Source organism: Giraffa tippelskirchi, chromosome 8 (genome assembly GCF_054371585.1).
Source record: "Giraffa tippelskirchi isolate mGirTip1 chromosome 8, T2T-mGirTip1v1.2.pri, whole genome shotgun sequence".
Classification (NCBI taxonomy): Eukaryota; Metazoa; Chordata; class Mammalia; order Artiodactyla; family Giraffidae; genus Giraffa; species Giraffa tippelskirchi.
Window position 1 is genome coordinate 137,997,497 of NC_137282.1, and position 21,426 is coordinate 138,018,922.

General features: G+C 36.6%; 1 protein-coding gene across 2 annotated transcripts in view; it reads right to left on the reverse strand.

The window, feature by feature from the left end:
• Positions 1-821: 821 nt before the first annotated feature.
• Positions 822-21,426, reverse strand: part of MMUT (methylmalonyl-CoA mutase) — a 40,162-nt gene continuing 19,557 nt past the window's right edge. For both annotated transcript variants that reach the window (XM_081520802.1, XM_081520803.1), the window contains exons 7-13: positions 15,611-15,722; positions 14,825-14,940; positions 12,899-13,014; positions 10,201-10,332; positions 8,674-8,821; positions 6,274-6,441; positions 822-1,297 (exon numbers count right to left, since the gene is read on the reverse strand). In XM_081520802.1, coding sequence (XP_081376928.1) covers positions 1,169-1,297; positions 6,274-6,441; positions 8,674-8,821; positions 10,201-10,332; positions 12,899-13,014; positions 14,825-14,940; positions 15,611-15,722 — 921 coding nt within the window. In that variant the 3' untranslated portion in view covers positions 822-1,168. The remainder of the gene's footprint in view (positions 1,298-6,273; positions 6,442-8,673; positions 8,822-10,200; positions 10,333-12,898; positions 13,015-14,824; positions 14,941-15,610; positions 15,723-21,426) is intronic.

Here is a 21,426-nt window from a genome sequence, read left to right on the forward strand (position 1 = left end):
CCTAAGAGCCTAAGAACTTTCATTTTAGGGATTACTCATGAAGATCCATTCTCCTGGGTCTTAAGCAGAGCCCACAAATAACAGGGTCACATGTTCATGTCTGAGATGAAAGCAAAGTCACCTGAAGAATTTCTGCCATTTCTTTTCCTGCCTCCCCATTCCAACTTCGGGTCTGACTTAATACCTATATCAAAGTAATTCTAGTAGAATTTGGCTGAGGACCACAATCACAATACATTCCCTTCATAAACACTCCTACTATTTTTTCCAAGATAGGTATAATTACTTTATTTACATATGGAGTATATCTTCTGGCATTTAAGTCAATTACAACTAAATTAAAGAATAGGACTAGTCAAGGCTATGGTTTTTCCAGTAGTCATGTATGGGTGTGAGAGTTGGACTATAAAGAAAGTTGAGCGCCAAAGAATTGATGCTTTTGAACTGTGATAATGAAGACTCTTGAGAGTCCCTTGGACTGCAAGGAGATCCAACCAGTCCATCCTAAAGGAGATCAGTCTTGGGTGTTCATTGGAAGGACTGATGTTGAAGCTGAAACTCCAATACTTTGGCCACCTGATGCGAAGAGATGACTCATTTGAAAAGACCCTGATGCTGGGAGAGATTGAGGGCAGGAGGAGAAGGGGACGACAGAGGATGAGATGGTTGGATGGCATCACCGACTCAACGGATATGAGTTTGGGTGAATTCTGGGAGTTGGTGATGGACAGGGAGGCCTGGCGTGCTGCGGTTCATGGGGTCACAAAGAGTCGGACACAACTGAGCGACTGAACTGAACTGAAAGAATAGGACTAGTCAGATTGCTTTAGGCATTGTTTAATTCTTACAACAGAAAGTAAACAGATTTATAAGAAATATTTCAAAGAAATATCACAATTGTTAAAAATAATACCTTTCTCTCGAGTTTCTGACAAAGTACTCAGCATGGATTATAGAGAGTTTTTAAGGATAATTTTAATTTTTAAAATTAAAATTAAAGTGAAACTATACACACACACATAGCATGACAGCATTCTTATAAGTCAGGTATTTTAATGTAAAGCTTTCAGGAAAGCACATTATTAGATGTTGAATAATTTGAAGACATGGCCTCTTTGATCATTATTGAAAGAAGAGATTAGAAAAAAGCTAACCCCAAAACAGGATGTTATATAGACTGTTGCTTCTTTTCCAAACACTTCTCAATATCATCAAGCACTTGAATGGCAGCCTTTGGAATTCGAGTCCCAGGACCAAATACATTGGAAACACCAACTTCAAACAGAAATTCATAATCCTGTTGAAAGAATTTATTTCATTAATAGAAGAGACAATATTTCTATTTCAAGAAAGTGAAATAAAAGGACAATGAATGCTGTCCTTTCTTCTTTATTCTCGGCGCTGCAAACTTTCTCATCTGGTATACTACTGGCATTTGGGGCTGAAAAAATCCTCCATGACTGGGCCTGCCTTAACCCTAACCCTTATACTCTAAGACATTAAAAGAATAAAAGACATTCTGCCCATTTTCCAAATACCTCAGTGTATTGTTTGTGGTGGGAAGCTGTATGGTCCACCAGCTGAGAACTTCTGGACCCTAAACCATATTACCTCACCTAAATGTTTACTATTTGCCATTATTTGTGTTAAATTTAGTATCACATTATGGGTTCAGATTTAAAAGGCTATTTATTTCCTCCAAGGTGCTTTGTCTGCAGCTAGTGAATGGCAGTACTTTGAATTTGGCTTCATGCTGGAATTAGATTTTCTATAAATGAAAATTGTTGTTGTTCATTCCCTCAGCTGTGTCCGACTCTGGGTGACCCCATGGACTGCAGCACGTGAGGCTTCCCTATCCTTCACTATCTCCTGGAGTTTGTTCAAACTCATGTTAACTCACTTGAAAAAAATTCTCTGTTGTTGCTGCTGTTTGTTAGTTTGTTTTAAACACAAAGTTTGAGTGAAAAGATTCCCAGGGCACATATATTGTTCCAGGCTTTAGATTGTTTTTAACATCAGAGTATTTGTAGCTATAATATCAAGTTTAGGACATGCTTTAAAGCCCTAATCCTCATTCACTAGGATGATCATATTTCCAGGACGTCCTGGCTTGTGCTTACTATTGCAATACCTTTTTTTCCCATGAGTCTTTTTTTTTTTTTTTAAGATATAATTGTCATTAGTTTCAGGTGTACAAGCTAATGATTCAATATGTGTATACACTGTAAGATGATCTCCACGGTAGATCTAGTTAACATCTATTACCATAAATAAGTAAAAAGATTTTGTGTGTGCACATATGAGTTCAGAACTTTTAAGATTTACTGAAAACTGTGTAACACTTTGAGCTCATGGTAACTCTCTTAGTTACTTAGCACTATGTCCTTGAGGGTTTCCCTGGTGGCTCAGTGGTAAAGAACCCCTCTGCCAATGCAGGAGACGTGGGTTCAAGCCTTGGGTTGGGAAGATCTCCTGGAGAAGGAAATGGCAACCCACTCCAGTATTCCTGCCTGAGAAATCTGATGGACAGAGGAGCCTGAAAGTCTATAGCCAAGGGGTAGCCAAAGAATTGGACACCACCTAGCAACCAAACAACAGCAACAATGTCCTTAGTCCTTGGTCTCTAAGTTACTACTTAGTTACTTAGTTACATACTACTCTCAGTAACTTTCAAATATGCAGTATAGTACTATTAACCATGGTCACCACACTGTACATATATTCCCAGAACTTACGTATTTTATAACTGAAAGTCTGTACCTTTTGGCCCCCTTTGCTCATTTCACCTACCCTCTACCCGCTGCCTCTAGCAACCACCAATCTGTTCTTTCACATATAAGTAAGATCATGCTGTATTTGTATTTCTCTGTCTGACTTACTTCACTTAGTATAAAGCCCTCAAGGTCCACCCATGTTGTCATAAATGGCAAGAATTTTTTTATGGCCGAATAATATTCTTCTGCGTATGGGTGTGTGTCACATTTTCTTTATTCATTCATCCACTGATGGACATTTAGGTTATTTCCATGTCTTGACTATTGTAAATAATGCTGCTATGAACATGGGAGGGGGTGAATGTATCTTTTCAAGCTAGTGTTTTTGTTTTCTTCAGATAAATATACAGCATTAGGATTGCTGGATCATATGTAGCTCTATTTTTAACTTTTTTGAAAAATCTCTGTACGTTCACCATAGTGGCTGCACCAATTTACATTCCCACCAACAGTGCATTAGAGTTCCCTTTTCTACCTATCCTCGACAACACCTGTTATTTCTTGTCTTTTTGATGACAGCTATTCTAACAGATACGAGGTGATATCTCATTGTGGTTTTGATCTGCACATCCTTGATAATTAGTAATGTTGAGCATCTTTTCATGTACCTGTTGACCATTTGTCATCTTTGAAAAAAATGTCTATTCACATCCTCTGCCCAGTTTTTAATTGAATTGTTTGTTTTTGCAGCACGCTTTTTAGTAGTATCCATTTTTCATTCTCAAAATTGAGCACATGAGATGATAAATTACATGGTCATGCTAATTATCCCCCAACTACTTCTTTTCTGTCTCTATTATTTCCTTGTAATATTTTTGTAATACCATAATTCTGCAGTGGCACTTTACATGTCTTATTGCTATAAGCTCCACAATGGCAATGGTTAAATCATTTTGATTAACAGCCATACGTTAGTGCTCTCTAATTTAAAAGCTAGGAGAATTTCAGCTGAAGAATAGCAACATTTTATATATTTACTGAAAACAAGTAATGAGAAAAATGCATGGGTGTTAACTGATATATTTAAAAAGATGCCCATATTAACATACAAGTGTGTCATTATAAAAAATGATCCTTCGTCTTTAAACTCATGAGGAAAAAGCACAGCAAACACCTACAGATGTTCTAGGTAATTTAAATATCCAGAGACTTTAATGATATATACATCTGGAAAATGTCAGCCCCTTGTATTACAGGCCTGCATTTCTTCTCAATTTAACACTGAAAACATTTTGTATTGGGATATAACCAATTAAGAGTGTTGTGGTAGTTTCAGATGAATAGCAAAGGGACTCAGCCATGCATATACATATATCCATTCTCCCCCAAACCCCTACCATCCAGGCTGGCATCAATTTGTATTTCAATGCCACTATTATGTACTGCCTAATTATTCTGGGTCTTACATTTTAATATCATGCCTAAGAGCTTAGGAATTAATATTATGGGCTCTAAAACTGCAATACAGATAGAAGTGTTCCATAGTCAGACAGTAATGAAGAATTAAAGCCTTTTATAGTCTCAAATAATAAACTATACTTATCAAAATAAGAGGCAAATATGCTAACAAAAACAATTTTGTGTTAACTAACAAATAAAAATGAAATAATCGCTCAGTCATATCCAACTCTGTGACCCCATGGACTGTGCCCACCAGGCTCGTCTGTCCATGGAATTCTCCAGGCAAGAATACTAGAGTGGGCAGGCATTTTCTTCTCCAGGGGATCTTCCCCATCCAGGGACTAAATCTGGCTTTCCTGCACTGCAGGCGGATTCTTTACCATTGAGCCATCAGGGAACAAAACCACTTTTGTGTTGACTATACTACATTAAGTATTGCATTGTTAGAAAGAAGTAATATACAGCTTGGTTGCCAGTCCCACATTATAACCAACCTCACAAGCTCATACATATGTATTTTCTCATTTCGTAAGTAGTGTATACATTCATTATTTTATATTCTGAATTGTAACAGAAGGAGAAAAACTGTAGACATGGACACAAGGTCACATTTTACTGACAGATTCCTGCTATATAGTGGTGGGGCCTTTGTAGTACGTATGGTCATTTACTTAGGAGCAACCTCATATACAGTTCTTGTAACTCAATATTTTTTCCATTCTCAGTAAAAACACAATTTGATATTATTAAAAACTGGATTGGAAATAGACCCAGGTTGTATCTTAACTATTTTAACTGATTGGCAAGGTCATATATCTGGGTCGGGAAGATCCCCTGGAAAAGAGATAGGCTACCCACTCCAGTATTCACAGGCTTCCCTGGTGACTCAGATGGTGAAGAATCTACCTGCAATGCGGGAGACCTGGGTTCGATCCCTGGGTTGGGAAGATCCCCGGAAGGAGGGCATGGCAACCCACTCCAGTATTCTTGCCTGGAGAATCCCCATGGACAAAGGAGTCTGCCAGGCTACAGTCCATGGGACACAAAGAGTTGGACATGACTGAGCAACTAAGCACACACAGCACAAGGTCATATGTGGACTGTGTCCCTGCCTCCTTAATAAATTAATTAACATTACTGTTACCTAGCATCCATTTAGCTTTTCCTAAGAGGATCCACATTCTTGTTCTAGAATCCACATCTTCTCCATTCAGCCATAATTTTCAGGACAGGCTGATTCCATTTATGTCTGAATTAGGTGTTTTTGGCTCTCAGAAAACTATATCCCAACTGAATTAGCTTCATGAAAAAGGGGGTTTTATAGGACCATGTAATTGATACAGTGCTAAGTTAGGGCAGCATTCAGGGATGGGGATAAGGAGGAAATGAACAAGGTAGCAACTCTGAAACAACAGAAGCAAGTGCTACCGACTGACCAATTAAAGGACAGACTCCACTGCCAGGACGAGGGGTGTTCTCTCTTTCCCTGGGGAGGGGCTGATATCCTCATTGTGTGTTCACCATTCTTCTCTATTCCACTTGTGAGATTTTATTACTTTTAGCCTGTTCCTTTTCCATCAGCGCTTACTGAATATGAAGAAAACAGGTCTGTATCTAGGTGACTAATTTGTAGGGAGGCAACTCTCTCATAGAAGCATTATATGTTATTAAATTATGCATACTGAGGGCTTCCCAGGTGGCACCAGTGGTGAGACGTAAGAGACACAGGTTCCATCCCTGGGTCAGGAAGATTCCCTGAAGGAAGTAATAGCAACCGCTCCAGTGTTCTTGCCTAGAGAATCCCATGGACAGAGGACGGACTACAGTCCATGGGGTCGCAAAGAGTTGGACACGACTGAAGCAACTTAGCACGCATGCATGCATACTGAATTATAATATAGTCTAAACAGAAAACAACATTGACCACTTTTGTAGGATTTCCTTAGTAGAAGCACTAGGAAATAATTTGGCTCTAATTTGGCTCTAACTCTGCAACAAAGTTTTAGAGAAAATATACAGTAAATTAAATAATTACATACAAACTACTGTTACTCGGCAGTCCCAATACAGTACTAGAAAATGTAGGAGATGAAAATACCTGTGGTGGTATCACTCCCCCACACATGACGAGAATATCTGGCCGTCCAAGGGCGTTGAGCTCCTTGATGAGCTCAGGAACTAGGGTCTTGTGCCCAGCAGCGAGTGTGCTGACACCCACAGTGTGCACATCTGCATCCACAGCCTGCTGCGCCACCTCCCGGGGAGTCTGAACAGTTACAAAGTAAAAACGCAAATCATTATTAACCCCAAAAAGTGTTTCTAAAGTGTTATAACTACTTCAATCGACATTCCAAAACTTTCCTCGTTAAAAATCTTGATGTGAATATTACTTCATATTTCATCATTCTCAAATACCACTTCATCCAGTTGTTTTAATAAACACCAGTGCTATGTCTGCTTCTAGCTCTACCATCTATCAATTAAATTTAAGTTATATCATGATGAAGTTCCCCACAAAATCTTTAAGATAAAGTGGGAATATAGGCAAAATATATTATTTCCTCATTATAATTTTTAAAAAAAATACACCTGTTGTCTTCGTCACCAATATTAACTGAGAGGTAACGTGTGATAGGATCTATAAAGAATTAAAGACTGAACTTAAAATGCAACATTAAAAAGTGAACTTTAAGATTAAAAATTGAATAAAAAGACACAAGATGGTGGACTAGGAAGCACCAGGACCTTGTTCTCCCATGGAAATATGAAAGTAACAGTAGTATATGGAGCAAAACAGGGCTTCCCTGGTGGCTCAGATAGTAAAGAATCTGCCTGCAAAGCAGGCGACATGCATTCAATCCCTGGGTCAGGAAGATCTCCTGGAGAAGGGAACGGCTACTCACTCTAGTATTCTTGCCTGGAGAATTCCATGGACAGAGGAGCCTGGCAAGCTACAGTCCATGGGGTCAAGAACAGTCAGACACATCTGAGCAACTGACAATCTCACTTTCACTTCATGAAGCAAAATAACAGGAGAACTGTAGAAACTAGTGAAGGGGCTGTAGCATCCAGGGAAGTATATAAACAAGAGAAGGGGTGGTTCAGGTGAGGCCATGTCTCTCATTTATTATCTTATTTTACTACCGGGATATCAAATTATAAAGGATGTTTTCAAACATTCAATTATGAATTAACAAAGATCATATCTCCTTTGTTAAGAGTTCATGACATTGCTTTGATAATGTACATGAATTTAAATCATTTCATATTTTAAAAAGTACCTACACCTCTCTCATATAATGTAAATCAAGACAACTGGGAAGGATAAGGCCATCTGAGAAACCACTGCATAATTATGAGCAGAAAAATACTATAAAAATTTGTGAATTTTCTTGGAGTTTGGCAAGATTTTAAGACTCATAATTTTAGTGCAAAAACATAGGATTCTATACTCATTAATGAAACTACATTTAAGAAGATCCCGAGGAAAGTCATATAAGGTATTGGTAAAACCTTGAGTCTGCGAAAAATATTAACATGAAATTAAAACCTTTTAAAAATATGCATATTCTTGCTATTGATTTCTTAAAGATAAGGCATTTAATTTAAGCATGATTTGTTATTCATATCTTCCATGCTACCAAAATTTATTAGATTAAAACTCCATTTGAATAATTCAGTTCTATGCCTTATGTTTATATAAGTCAAACTGGAAATTATCAAATGTTGCAATTTTAAAAACATCAAATCTAATATTTTTATTAAATCAGTCATCAGAGTATTGCATGATTGTACCTTCAGCCACAGATAACTATAACTATTTTTTAAAATGATGCAGAATTATGGTAACAAAGCTGATGGTACTAAAAGACAAACTATATTTTTAGAGATAGTATTTAATGAGGAAATGAACTTTCAGTTATTTGTAAAATTCCTTTAGGTTCCAACGGCTGACAACAATTTTTTAAAATTCTTTTATTTTATGAAAAAAACATTTCCCAAAAGCTAACCACTAAATATTTGCATTATATTTGATCACTATCTAAAATAAGCAAACAAATAAACTAAAGCAAAGGGATAGCAAAGTGTGAGTAAGAAAGTAGAATGGAAAAGTATTCAACTCAGAAGACTGAAAGCCAACTAAATACACTGTATACGATTTATTTAATCTGAAATACATTTGAGATTCTTAACAAAACTCAGCTTAAATGTGTGAGACTCTAAACACATTTACATATTTATCTACCAATACAGTTTAAGGACACATACCCAGAAGTCTGGGCTAACTCTTTATCGTAAGAATTTTTCCTAGTTTTTCTCAGTAATATCTTAAAATCCCAAATGGGAAAACTCTAATGGGAGACGCTATAAAGGCTGGGCCTCTTGAGTAAGGTGTACTTCTTTGCCAGTAAAAATTCAGTGAATACTCTTTAGTCTTCATTTCTATCTGCAGCATGTAACAACAGGACTTGTAATTCCTCCCAACAGTTTTCAATACCTGAAAAAGAGGACCAATATCCACATCAAAACCAAGATCAGCAAATCCTGTAGCAATAACTTTTGCTCCTCTGTCATGTCCATCTTGTCCCATTTTTGCCACAAGAAGACGAGGTCTGCGACCTTCACGTTCCATGAACTTCTCAACCCTAAGGAACATTTTAAAATATATTTTAAGGCTTAAGAGTCCTAAAAAAAAAAAAGAAAAGACAGTTTAGTGTTAGCAGGTGTGAGTATCACTTCTAGAAAGAAACCTTCATGACAGGAAGTCAGTAAAGAAATAGCATCACAGACCTTCAAGATTATGATGTTGTAGAAGAGTTATATTTAAGGGGCTAGCAAATAAAAATGAGAATAAAGGCATTAGATACCAAAAATTAAATAAAATATAACAGTTATACAATAACTGCCCAAAGGTAAGATATAAAACTATAATTTACTTGCAGCAAATCTTTCAAGTTTATATAAAAACACCTAATCTGTTTATTCATATTTTATTAATATCTTTGTTTTACATCAAGAACTCAACTGAAGCCTGAATATGTTTACCATCTCCCACCCTAGAAGAAAATTTGAAACACTTGTAAGCTGGTAACACTGAGAACATCACAGTGAAGCAAGATGAGAAAACAACAACTTTATAACTTCTTAAGACAGTCTCCAGAGTACAATATGCAGAAATAGTAAAATATTAACTAAAAAATGCCTTCAGAATTATTTGTACATATACTTGACTCACTAGCTGTTTTGGACTGTCCATATCTCACTTACCATTCACAACTGTGAACTCCTCCAAGTGGCCTCAATGTGGTATCTTATGACAATGTATAATCAAAATAGTTTCTCGCTTAAGTCAATAAATGTATGCCCCAGATGAAAAAGCACTAAGAAACAAATTTACTTTTGTTAAAAGAAAAAAACATGTGCCATTTTGATGACTTTCACCTTGGTTGTTTTGATATTTATCTCACCTATGAGTAGTGACAAAATTGTGGAAAATGTATTACAGAGGTTGAGAAAACCAACCATCAGGAAGGTACTACTCACACTACAGAAACATGATCAATTTATATTAATTCATAATTCCAACTCATGTTGGACTGTGTTACTTACTGTCAGTTCAGTAACGACTGATTTTAACTTATTCATAGATGGCAACCAAATATTTACTTTCAAATAGGAAAATAAAGATTTTATAATTATTTGAGTGATTAAACAATGTAAATAAAATTTAAGCAAACATAAAAGTGTACCATCTTAAGGCGACTGAAATCCTAAGTCCCTGGAGGATGTGAAGCAATATCAACATTAGATAAACAAACATTTGCTTTAAATGAGAAACTCCTAAAGGGGACTATGGTCAAAGTTCAAAATATTATTTTAGTAAAGCTATAGATCAAGGAGGACAGTATAAGTCAAATGTCAATATTTTCCAGTGGTATGTGAGAAAATTAAGCCCACAGTAGATACATGAGGACTGTGTTGACAGAAAAGATGACATTCTGGTTTAAGAAATCTCACACATTACCTTTTGATAGCAAATGATATCTCTTTACTTTCTCCAAATTCCTGGCGATAGGCTCCACTCACCATACGATCATTAGCTTTATGTTCACCAAATACCTTTTTCATGGCATCTGTGATTTCTCCAACTGTACATCTAAAATATTAAATGGAGGTTCTGATAACATCACTATTTAGGATATAATTTATCTTATTATTCAATATACTTAGACATATTTTATTACCTCTGTCAAAAATTGGCTGTCAAAAACCTAAATCTGAATGCTCTTTACTGCATTCATGACTGCATCTTTCCTCAGAATACTTATGAAAAAAAATACTCTGGATGCCTTTATACAATGTGATCTCTCTTCAACACTTGTCAACTGAAAAATGACCGAATGACCTAAAAACTACTAATAGACAAGTATCTAAAGGTTACTGAGCAATTCACTGCTTAGCAATATAAATGGGCAAAGAGCAATATTCCCAGTGAGATTTTTTTGATAAAAAGTAAATCTTTTATTAATAGCATATTCCATTTTTGTTTATTAATTCATTCAACATGTACTGAGTACCTAATATGGGGCAAGCGCTGCTAAGTGCTAGAGATATAGCGATAAATACAACCAAAAAAAAAAAAAAAACCCTACTCTTGCAGAGCATATCATCCAGTCAGAGTATACACACAGTACACTAACAAACAAATAAAAAAGATAACTTCATATGGTAATAAGTACTATGAAGACATTAAAATAGGCAAAATAGAATGAGGTGCTTGGGAAAGCTGTTTCAAAGCAGTTGAAGACATGAAGATACAGCTTTTGAACTAAGATCTAAATGATGAGAAAGAGAAACTCAAGGGAACTTAAGAGGGAAAAGTGATTGACAAAGGAAATGATAAATGCAATGACTCTGAAAAGTAGGAAAATATATTTTATGTGCTAAAAATAGAAGGAAGGAAATTGGAGACACTAATAAAGGAAGCAGGATGAGACAAGGTCAGAGAAGTAGGCAAGAGTTACATCCAGCCATCTTACAAGCCATAGTAAGATTAGGTTTTAATTTAAAAGGAATGGGAGACCATTAAAGGATTTTAAGCAGAGACGTCATCTTATTTCTTTTAAGAAATTAAAACTGAAAAACAAACAAAAAAGTAACATACTATTCATTCTATCCCTTAAGCAGCTGAAACAACTTAAAAGTTCATTATATTAATTATATTAAACAATAAAAGCAAAACCAATTTCTTTAGTGACATTATCATATATTGGGAGAAAAGATTTTGTGGGTCACTTGCTTTTCTGCATGTTCTGTAAGGCAAAGGACTAACTGCCTTTATTCTAGACTATCTTTTCAAAGATGTCTACATAGTACACAGCTCAGGAAGAGAGAGATACTGTCCACCTTTGACAAAGGGCAGGTTTGCTTACTGTGAGCATAATAATGTCTTCCTATATTTGAAAGAACATCAAATTTGAACCTGTAAATCAGTGACAGGTTTATTACAAGAGCTTCAAATGTCCTGAGCCACAGGGAAATACAGCTATTAATATACTCCATGCAAAATGGATGAATGTTTTTAAAGCACAGATATTAAAAAAAAAAAACAAACAAGAATTAATTTTATTTTGGTTTCCAATTATTTTCTTTTAGGTTCACATGGTTTATAGAATCAATCTCTTATTTAAGACTGATTCTGAAAAGCTAAACCAGTCAACTTTTAGTATTTGGAAAACTTTAAACTTACATATCCTTTTTTTTTTTTTGCTCACTTTCACTTTTTTTTCTTTTTTTTATAAATTTATTTATTTTAGTTGGGGGCTAATTACTTCACAATATTGTAATAGTTTTTGCCATACATTGACATGAATCAGCCATGGGTTTACATGTGTTCCCCTTCCTGGACCCCCCACCCACCTCCCTCCCCATCCCATCCCTCTGGGTCATCCCATTGCCCCGGCCCTGAGCCCTTGTCTCATGCATCGAACATGGAATGGTGTTCTGTTTCACATATGATAATATACATGTTTCAATGCTATTCTCCCAGAACGTCCCACCCTCACCTTCTCCCTCAGAGTCCATAAAATTGTTCTATGCATCTGTGTCTCTTATTCTGTCTCGCATATAGGGTTATCGTTACCATCTTTCAAATTCCATATATATGCATTAGTATACTGTATTGTTGTTTTTCTTTCTGGCTTACTTCACTCTGTATAATGGGCTCCAGTTTCATCCATCTCAGTAGAACCGATTCAAATGTATTTTTTTTAATGGCTGAGTAATATTCCATTGTGTATATGTACCACAGCTTCCTTATCCATTCATCTGCTGATGGACATCTAGGTTGCTTCCATGTCCTGGCTATTGTAGACAGTGCTGCGATGAACACTGGGGTACACGCGTCTCTTTCAATTCTGGTTTCCTCGGTGTATATGCCCAGCAGTGGGATTGCTGGGTCATATGGCAGTTCTATTCCCAGTTTTTTAAGGAATCTCCACACTGTTCTCCATAGTGGCTGTACTAGTTTGCATTCCCACCAACAGTGTAAGAGGGTTCCCTTTTCTCCACACCCTCTCCAGCATTTATTGCTTGTAGACTTTTGGATAGCAGCCATTCTGACTGGTGTGAAATGATACCTCATTGTGGTTTTGATTTGCATTTCTCTAATAATGAGTGATGTTGAGCATCTTTTCATGTGTTTAAACTTACATATCCTTTACCTTGCTCGAGTTGCATCTACAGCAAGAGCGAGAATATTCCCATCTCCACTGGCAGCACATGCAGTCAGAGCATTGAGACACCGTTCAGCCAAAGCCTGATCCCTAGTGGACTTGACCTTACAGAAACAGGTAAGGAAGCAGACAGTTCGTGTGATTAGAAAATAAAACAGAGATCAGATTACACCTATACATACACACACACACATACACACACACACACAGTTCGTGTGATTAGAAAATAAAACAGAGATCAGATTACACCTATACACACACACACACACACACACATATACACACACATGTAGCATATGGAAATTGTTCCAAAATCCTAACTTTAAAAGCAAAAGAAAAAAAAAAGAGAGAGAGAGAGATAACATGTTATCCTATATTTGGTTTTCATTTCATTTATTCACTCCCTCAACATTTAAGAACTTCCTAAAGTAATGCCAAATTCTATATAACACGGATAATTCAGAAACAAGCTGGGCAATAATAAATAATAGTGCTGACCCTCCCAAGTACTTAAGAGATCAAACTTAGAAATATCTTAGTTATATAATACTTTATTAGCTCTGGACCCAACCACATGCCTAAACAAAGTTACCTAAAATTCAACTTTTTACAAGTTTTCACATCTATATGAGTCTAAAATATGATACTGCTTAAGATGCCACTAAAATTTTATCATATTTATTAGCAGAGGTGGATTAGAAAATTTACATTAAAGGCAAAGAACAAACCAAATCCATTATCATTACTGAATTTCTCACTCTTATCTAAAAATAAGTTATATTATCATTTATGGTAACTGCATGCCATGAGTGAGTTTAAGAAAGTTGTGAGTTTAAGAAAGTGAGTTTAAGAAAGTTTAAGTACAAGAGAGGAAACAAGGAATTTTCCAAATATAATAAATATTGAGACTTTTGTGGTCACTGGAAATATAATGCTACATCCTAAATAAGACTCTAAAAAAAAGGCAAAAATGTGGGAGAGGAACAATTAACTCCTGAATGAGGGTGTAAAAAGAAATAATATCATTAAACATCTGCCATTAACTCTAATAGAAAAAACAAATGGAAGATGAATGTTGTGCATATAGTCTAACTGGACAAAGTCTATTAGGTTCTTAAAAGAATACTTGAACTGAGGGGGGTAAAGTCCTATCTTAATCACAAGGATAGTAAACAGAGAAAGTCATTAAGGAACTTAAACTTTCCTGCCTTAGAAATAGCAGTAATTACTAAAGCCAGAGATTATGAGACAAGTAGCTCCATACAATAGAAATATATAGGTTACAACAATAAGAATTATTATGTTTTATCTATTTCACTACTTGATATACTTTGGTTCATCTCAGTAAGAAACTGGAAATAAAAAATTATACCAGTACTCTAGTTCCAATCAAAATAAACACCTTTCATTCTAAATTATATCTTACTGAAACACTATTCAAATATATTTGAATTTTTTAAAAAATTGAAAGCAAATAATTCTTTCATAGTAGTATCAGGAACACAAAAATAAATTACAGTGAGAAGACCTGGGTTCAAATATGGACTTTGAACTTAATCTTGTTTTTAACTTTGAGCTGTATAACCATCTAAGCCTTACTTCAAATCAATAAATTATTGATTTATTATTATTATGGAGCGGTTTTTAATAAGAACATACAAGTTTCACAGAGGCAGATATTATGATTAAAAAGGCGAATGTTTAACATCAACAGACTTAGATTTGCGCCTTGCTTAATTATTTATTCTGGGAAAGTTTCTCAGTCTCCCTTATCTTTAGTTTCTTTATCTCTAAAATGTTGGGAAGTAATACACACCTCACAGGGTTGTTGTAACAATAGAGCAGGACGTGTGAGGGCTTGGACTGTGCCCAGCATACCAAAAAAAACACTCAAAATATGATACCTGTTATTACCTTCTTAAGTTTTTCAATCTGCTTATTACGCACTGAAGTATTATCAATTGCCAAAACATCCACAGATTCTTCTTTTTCCAACTGGTACTTATTTACTCCAACAATTACCTCAGAACCTGTCAATTTCCCAGAGGAAAATAATATGTAGATTCTATTCATAAATAATTGTCTAACAGTAATGCTCTGATCACCACATACTTTTCTTATAAGTTTGATCTTTTTAAGTAGTATTCTCAACTCTTAATAGAATCAATAAAGATCAGCAAATACCAATATGGAATAGGGGTAGAAGGGGAAAAGACAAATATATATCAGAATACCTGTAAGGGAGGGCTTTTATTATTCTCCCAAACTTTCCCAGAGGTTCTGATAAACTTTCTTCTAACACTACAAAATTAAGACAGTAGTAGCAGCTACCATCTAAGATTTATAAGGTAGAAGATAAATGTACAAGGGCTTTGCTAGTAGTTTAATTCCCTTACAGCCAACCACTTTTAAACAAACAAACAAAAAACATCTTTAAAATTTATAAACGATACATTAGAATTACAAACTCGGCTTTATAATGCCTCCAGATATACTTTATACATGTTTTCCCATGTGTATCCAGGCATGCAAAAATACAAACACAGAGATGGATACATATAGATTCACGAGAAACATTTTATCCAGTTTCACTTATCCATAAATTTTGTTCTATTAACTATATATGCTATCTTCAAATAGAAATCAAAATTTCTTTTTAAATACTGCATTTCACATAAAATCTTTTCTACTTTGTCTTACCAGAATCTATTCTAGCTTGTCTTCGGGCAGCACACTCTTCAATTCGAAGCTTAGGTATTCCCTCTGCTACAGCTTTGGCCATTCCACCCATCTCCTCAATTTCATTAATGACCTAATAAGAAAAATACATGAATAAAACTAGAATAGAGTATGAAAATATGTTAATAAATAGTACAAACATGTTGTGCTATGTAAATACTAAAGTTAATAAAATTATAAATTATTTTAGTGGTAAATTTAATGTTTCTTGAGAAAAGAAGTAAGCTAACAAGAGCACTGATTAGAAATTCTGCAGAGCTAACAATACTGTGTGATAGATTTGAAAGTTGCTAAGAGCATAGATCTTAAAAGTTCTCATCACAAGAAAAACTATCTGTAACTATGTGTAGTAATGGATGTTAACCAAACTTATTCAGACAATTCTTTAGCAATATATACAAATATTAAATCCTTACATTGTACACTTTAAACTAACACAATGTAAATATGCAAATTACATCAATTAAAATGGACATTCTGTGTTTAAAATCATTTAAAAAGACAACAGAAGGGCAGAGAGGACCCAAGATGGAGGAAGAATAGGACAGGGAGGCCACTGTCTCCCTCACAAATTCATCAAAAGATCATTTGAATGCTGAGCAACTTCCACAAAACAACTTCTGAATGCTGGCAGAGGACACCAGGCACCCAGAAAGGCAGCCCATTCTTTTCAAAAGGAGGTAGGACAAAATATAAAGGACAAAAAGTGAGACAAGAGTTAGGGGCGGAGACCCGTCCTGGGGAGGTAACTGAAGGAGAAGTTTCCAAACAGTAAGAAACTCTCTCACTGGCGGGTCTGTGGGCAGTTTTGGAATCTCAGAGGGCAACATAACCCGGAGGAAAAAAAAAAAAAAAACCCACAGAATACGTGCCTAACCGCAACTGCCAGTGGAGAAGTAGCCCAGACGCTTGCATCTGCCACCAGCAAGTGGGGGCTGGACAGGGAGGCATGGGTTGCACAATCAGTGCTTAGGTTAAGGATCGGGCATGAATGCCCTGAGGACAATCTGAGGGAGCTAACATGAGATAGTAACCCAAACTGTGGGATCTCCAGAGAGAAAAAAGTGAGAACTTTACTGCAAAAGGCTCTAACGTGCAGACTGGCCTTCTCACACAATAAAGCATTGAGCAAATACCAAAGGAGAGCTAGTCGGCTGCATACAGGCCTTTACCCACTGCCAGAGGCAGAGAGGCAGGCATGCAACAGCCTGAACCAGAAGGCAAGGGGCTGCTGCAATCTCAGCCCCAGAGACCGCCATTCTCCACCAAACTGTGAGCAGGCTCCCAGCTGCTAATCACGTCTTCCTGGGATCCTGGACGGTTGATATCTGCCAGGAGGGTTGCAGCCTGAGATCAGCTCCCCAGAGGAGACACAGCACACCTGAGACAATGCTCTCGTGGCGCACCCAGGAAACCAAGCGGCCAAGACCGGGGAGGTGACTAAGACGCACAGGCCACCTGGGACAGTGTGCTTGCCAAGCACCTAGTCGCCTGAGCTGCTCAGACCTGGGAAGGGCACAAAACGCATGCCCAACAGAGTCTGTGCACTTGCAGAGTACCCGAGAACCTGAGCAGCTTAGACCTGGGAAGCACACGCTGCCTTGAGCTGGAGCAAACCCAGTGTGGTCCATACAGGGCAAGCACTCTCCACACACACCAGTGATATTTGTTTGCAGTATCCCTCCCTCCCCACAACACAACTGAACAAGTGAGCCTAAATAAGTGACCACCTTTGCACTCTTGTGTCAGGATGGAATTTAGACACTGAACAGACTTGCAAACAGAGGAAGCCAAAACAAAAAAGAGGGAACCGCTTTGGAAGTGACAGGTGCAACATATTAAGACCCTGTAGTTAACACTGACTAAGCATTGGAGGGGGCATATAGAACTTGAGAAGAAGTACAAACTGGAACAAGGAACTATCTGAAACTGAAATGACCCCACACTGCTCACAACAGCTCCAAAGAAATTCCTAGATATATTTTTACTATGATCACTTTTTAATTTTTTTAAATTATTACTCCTTTAATTTTCATTTTTATAACCTACGATTACCTTGCAAAAAAATAAAAAGATCCTATTTTTAAAGTAAATTTCATATATATATTTTTTATAATTTTTATGATTGGTTTTGTTTTGTATTTTTAATATGTATTTTTGAGAATCTAACCTCTACTCTAGATTTTTAATGTTTGCTTTTTGGTATTTGTTATCAATTTTGTACCTTTAAAAATCTAATCTTCAGTACCCATTTTCACTTAGGGGTGTGATTACTGGCTTGATTGCTCTCTCCCCTTTTAACTCTACCTTTTTTCCCCCAGGTCACCTCTATCTCCTCCCTCCCCCTTCTCTTCTCTACTTAACTCTGTGAATCTCTCTGGGTGTTTTGGGCTGTGGAGAACACTTAGGGAACTGATTACTGGCTAGATTGGTCTCTTCCGTTTTGACTCCTCCTTTCTCCTCCTGGTCACCTCTATCTCCCTCCTCCCTCTTCTCTTCTCTGTGTAACTCTGTGAATCTCTCTGGGTGTCCCTTGCTGTAGAGAACTGTTTTACCATTAACGTAGATGTTTTATCATCTAGGATGTTTTATCATGTGATGTATGGATGGAGAAGTCTTGAGGCTACTGTAAGAATAAGACTGAAAGCCAGAGGCAGGAGGCTTAAATTCAAAACTTGAGAACATCAGAGAACTCCTGACTCCAGGGAACACTAATAGACAAGAACTCACCCAAAAGCCTCCATACCTACACTGAAACCAAATTCCACCCAAGAAGCCAACAATTCCAGAGCAAGACATACCACGCTAATTCTCCAGCAATGCAGGAACACAGCCCTGAGCATTAATATACAGGCTGCCCAAAGTCACATCAATCCCATAGGCACCGCAAAACTCAACGACACTTCATTGCAGTTCAGAGAGAAGAGATCAAGCTCCACTCACCAGAACACAGACAAAAGCTCCTCTAACCAGGAAACCTGACAAGCCACTAGTCCAACCCTACCCACAGGGAGCAGGCTCCACAATAAAAAGGAACCAAAAACTTCCAGCCTACAGAAAGGGCACCCCAAACACAGCAATCTAAACAAAATGAAAAGGCAGAGAAATATTCAGCAGGTAAAGGAACATGATAAATGCCCACCAAACCAAACCAAAGAAGAGGAGATAGGGAGTCTACCTGAAAGATAATTCAGAATAATGATAGTAAAGACAATCCAAAATCTTGAAAACAAAATGGAGTTACAGATAAATAGCCTGGAGACAAGGATTGAGAAGATGCAAGAAATGTTTAACAGGGAACTAGAAGAAATAAAGAAGAGTCGATAGGTAAGGAATAATGCAATAACTGAGATCAAAAGCAGTCTGGAGGGAACCAACAGTAGAATAACTGAGGCAGAAGACAGGATAAGTGAGGTGGAAGATACAATGGTGGAAATAAATGAAGTAGAGCAGAAAAAATAATTTAAAGTAGTGAGGACAACCTCAGAGACCTCTGGGACAATGTTAAATGCCCCAACATTTGAATCCTAGGAGTCCCAGAAGAAGACAAAAAGAAAAGCCATGAGAAAATACTTGAGAAGATAATAGTTGAAAACTCCCCTAAAATGGGAAAGGAAATAGCAACCTAAGTCCAAGAAACCCAGACAGTCCCAAACAGGATAAACCCAAGGCAAAACACCCCAAGACACACATTAAACAAACTAATGAAGATCAAACACAAAGAACAAATATTAAAAGCAGCAAAGGAAAAGCACAAATAACGCACAAGGGGATCCCCATAAGGATAACAGCTGATCTCTCAAGAGAAACTCTTCAGGCTATGAGGGAATGGCAGGACACATTTAAAGTGATAAAAGAGAAAAACCTACAACCCAGATTACTATACCCAGCAACGATCTCATTCAAATATGAAGGAGAAATCAAAAGCTTTACAGACAAGCAAAAGCTGAGAGAATTCACCACCACCAAACCAGCTCTTCAACAAATGCTAAAGGACCTTCCCTAGACAGAAAACACAGAAAAGGTTTATAAACTTGAGCCCAAAACAACAAAGTAAATGGCAACGGGATCTACTTATCAATAATTACCTTAAATGTAAATGGGTTGAATGCCCCAACCAAAAGACAAAGACTGGCTAAATGGATACAAAAACAAGACCCCTATATATGCTGTCTACAAGAGACCCACCTGAAACCAAGGGACACATACAGACTGAAAGTGAAGGGCTGGAAAAAGATATTTCATGCAAATGGAGACCAAAAGAAAGCAGGAGTAGCAATACTCATATCAGATAAAATAGACTTTGAAATAAAGGCCGTGAAAAGGACACTACATAATGATGAAAGGATCAATCCAAGAAGATATAACAATTATAAATATGTATGCACCCAACATAGGAGCACCTCAATATGTAAGGCAAATGCTAACAAGTATGAAAGGGGAAATTAACAGTAACACAATAATAATGGGAGACTATATCCCACTCACACCTATGGATAGATCAACCAAACAGAAAATTAGCAAAGAAACATAAACTTTAAATAATACAATGGACCAGTTAGACCTAATTGATATCTATAGGACATTTTACCCAAAAACAATGAATTTCACCTTTTTCTCAAGCACACACAAAACATTCTCCAGTATAGATCACATCCTGGCCTATAAATCTAGCCTTGGTAAATTCAAAAAAATTGAAATCATTTCAAGCATCTTTTCTGGTCACAGTGTGGTAAGATTAGATGTCAAATACAAGAGAAAAAAAAACAAACTATTAAACACACAAACATATGAGAGGCTAAACAACATGCATCTGAATAACCAACAAATCACGGAAGAAATAAAAAAGGAAATCAAAATATGCATAGAAACCAATGAAAACAGGATGGCTTTAGCAAAAATCAACAAAACTAAAAGCTGCTTCTTTGAGAAGATAAATAAAATAGACAAACTGTTAGCCAGACTCATCAAGAAAAAAAGGGAGATGAATCAAATCAACAAAATCAGAAATGAAAATGGGGAAATCACAACAGACAACACAGAAATACAAAGGATCATAAGAGACTACTATCAGCAACTATATGCCAATAAAATGGACAACTTGGAAGAAATGGATGAATTCTTAGAAAAGTATAACCTTCCAAACCGAACCAGGAAGAAACAGAAAATCTTAACAGACTCATCACAAATATGGAAATTGAAACTAATCAAAAATCTTCCAACAAACAAAAGCCCAGGACCAGATGGCTTCACAGGTGAATTCTACCAAAATTTAGAGAAGAGCTAATGCCCACCCTACTCAAACTCTTCCAGAAAACTGCAGAGGAAGATAAACTCCCAAACTCATTCTATGAGGCCAACATCACCCTAATACCAAAACCAGAAAAGATGCCACAAAAAAAAAAGAAAACTACAGGCCAATATCACTTATGAACATAGATGCAAAAATCCTCAACAAAATTCTAGCAAACAGAATCCAACAACATATTAAAAAGATCATATATTATGACTAAGTGGACTTTATCCCAAGGATGCAAGGTTTCTTCAATACTCACAAATCAATCAATGTGATACAACACATTAACAAACGGAAAGATAAAAACCATATGACTATCTCAATAGATGCAGAGAAAGCCTTTGACAAAATTCAACACCCATTTATGATAAAAACTCTCCAGAAAGCAGGCATAGAAGGAACATACCTCAACATAATAAAAGCCATATATGATAAACCCGCAGCAAATATTATCCTCAATGGCAAAAAATTGAAGGCATTT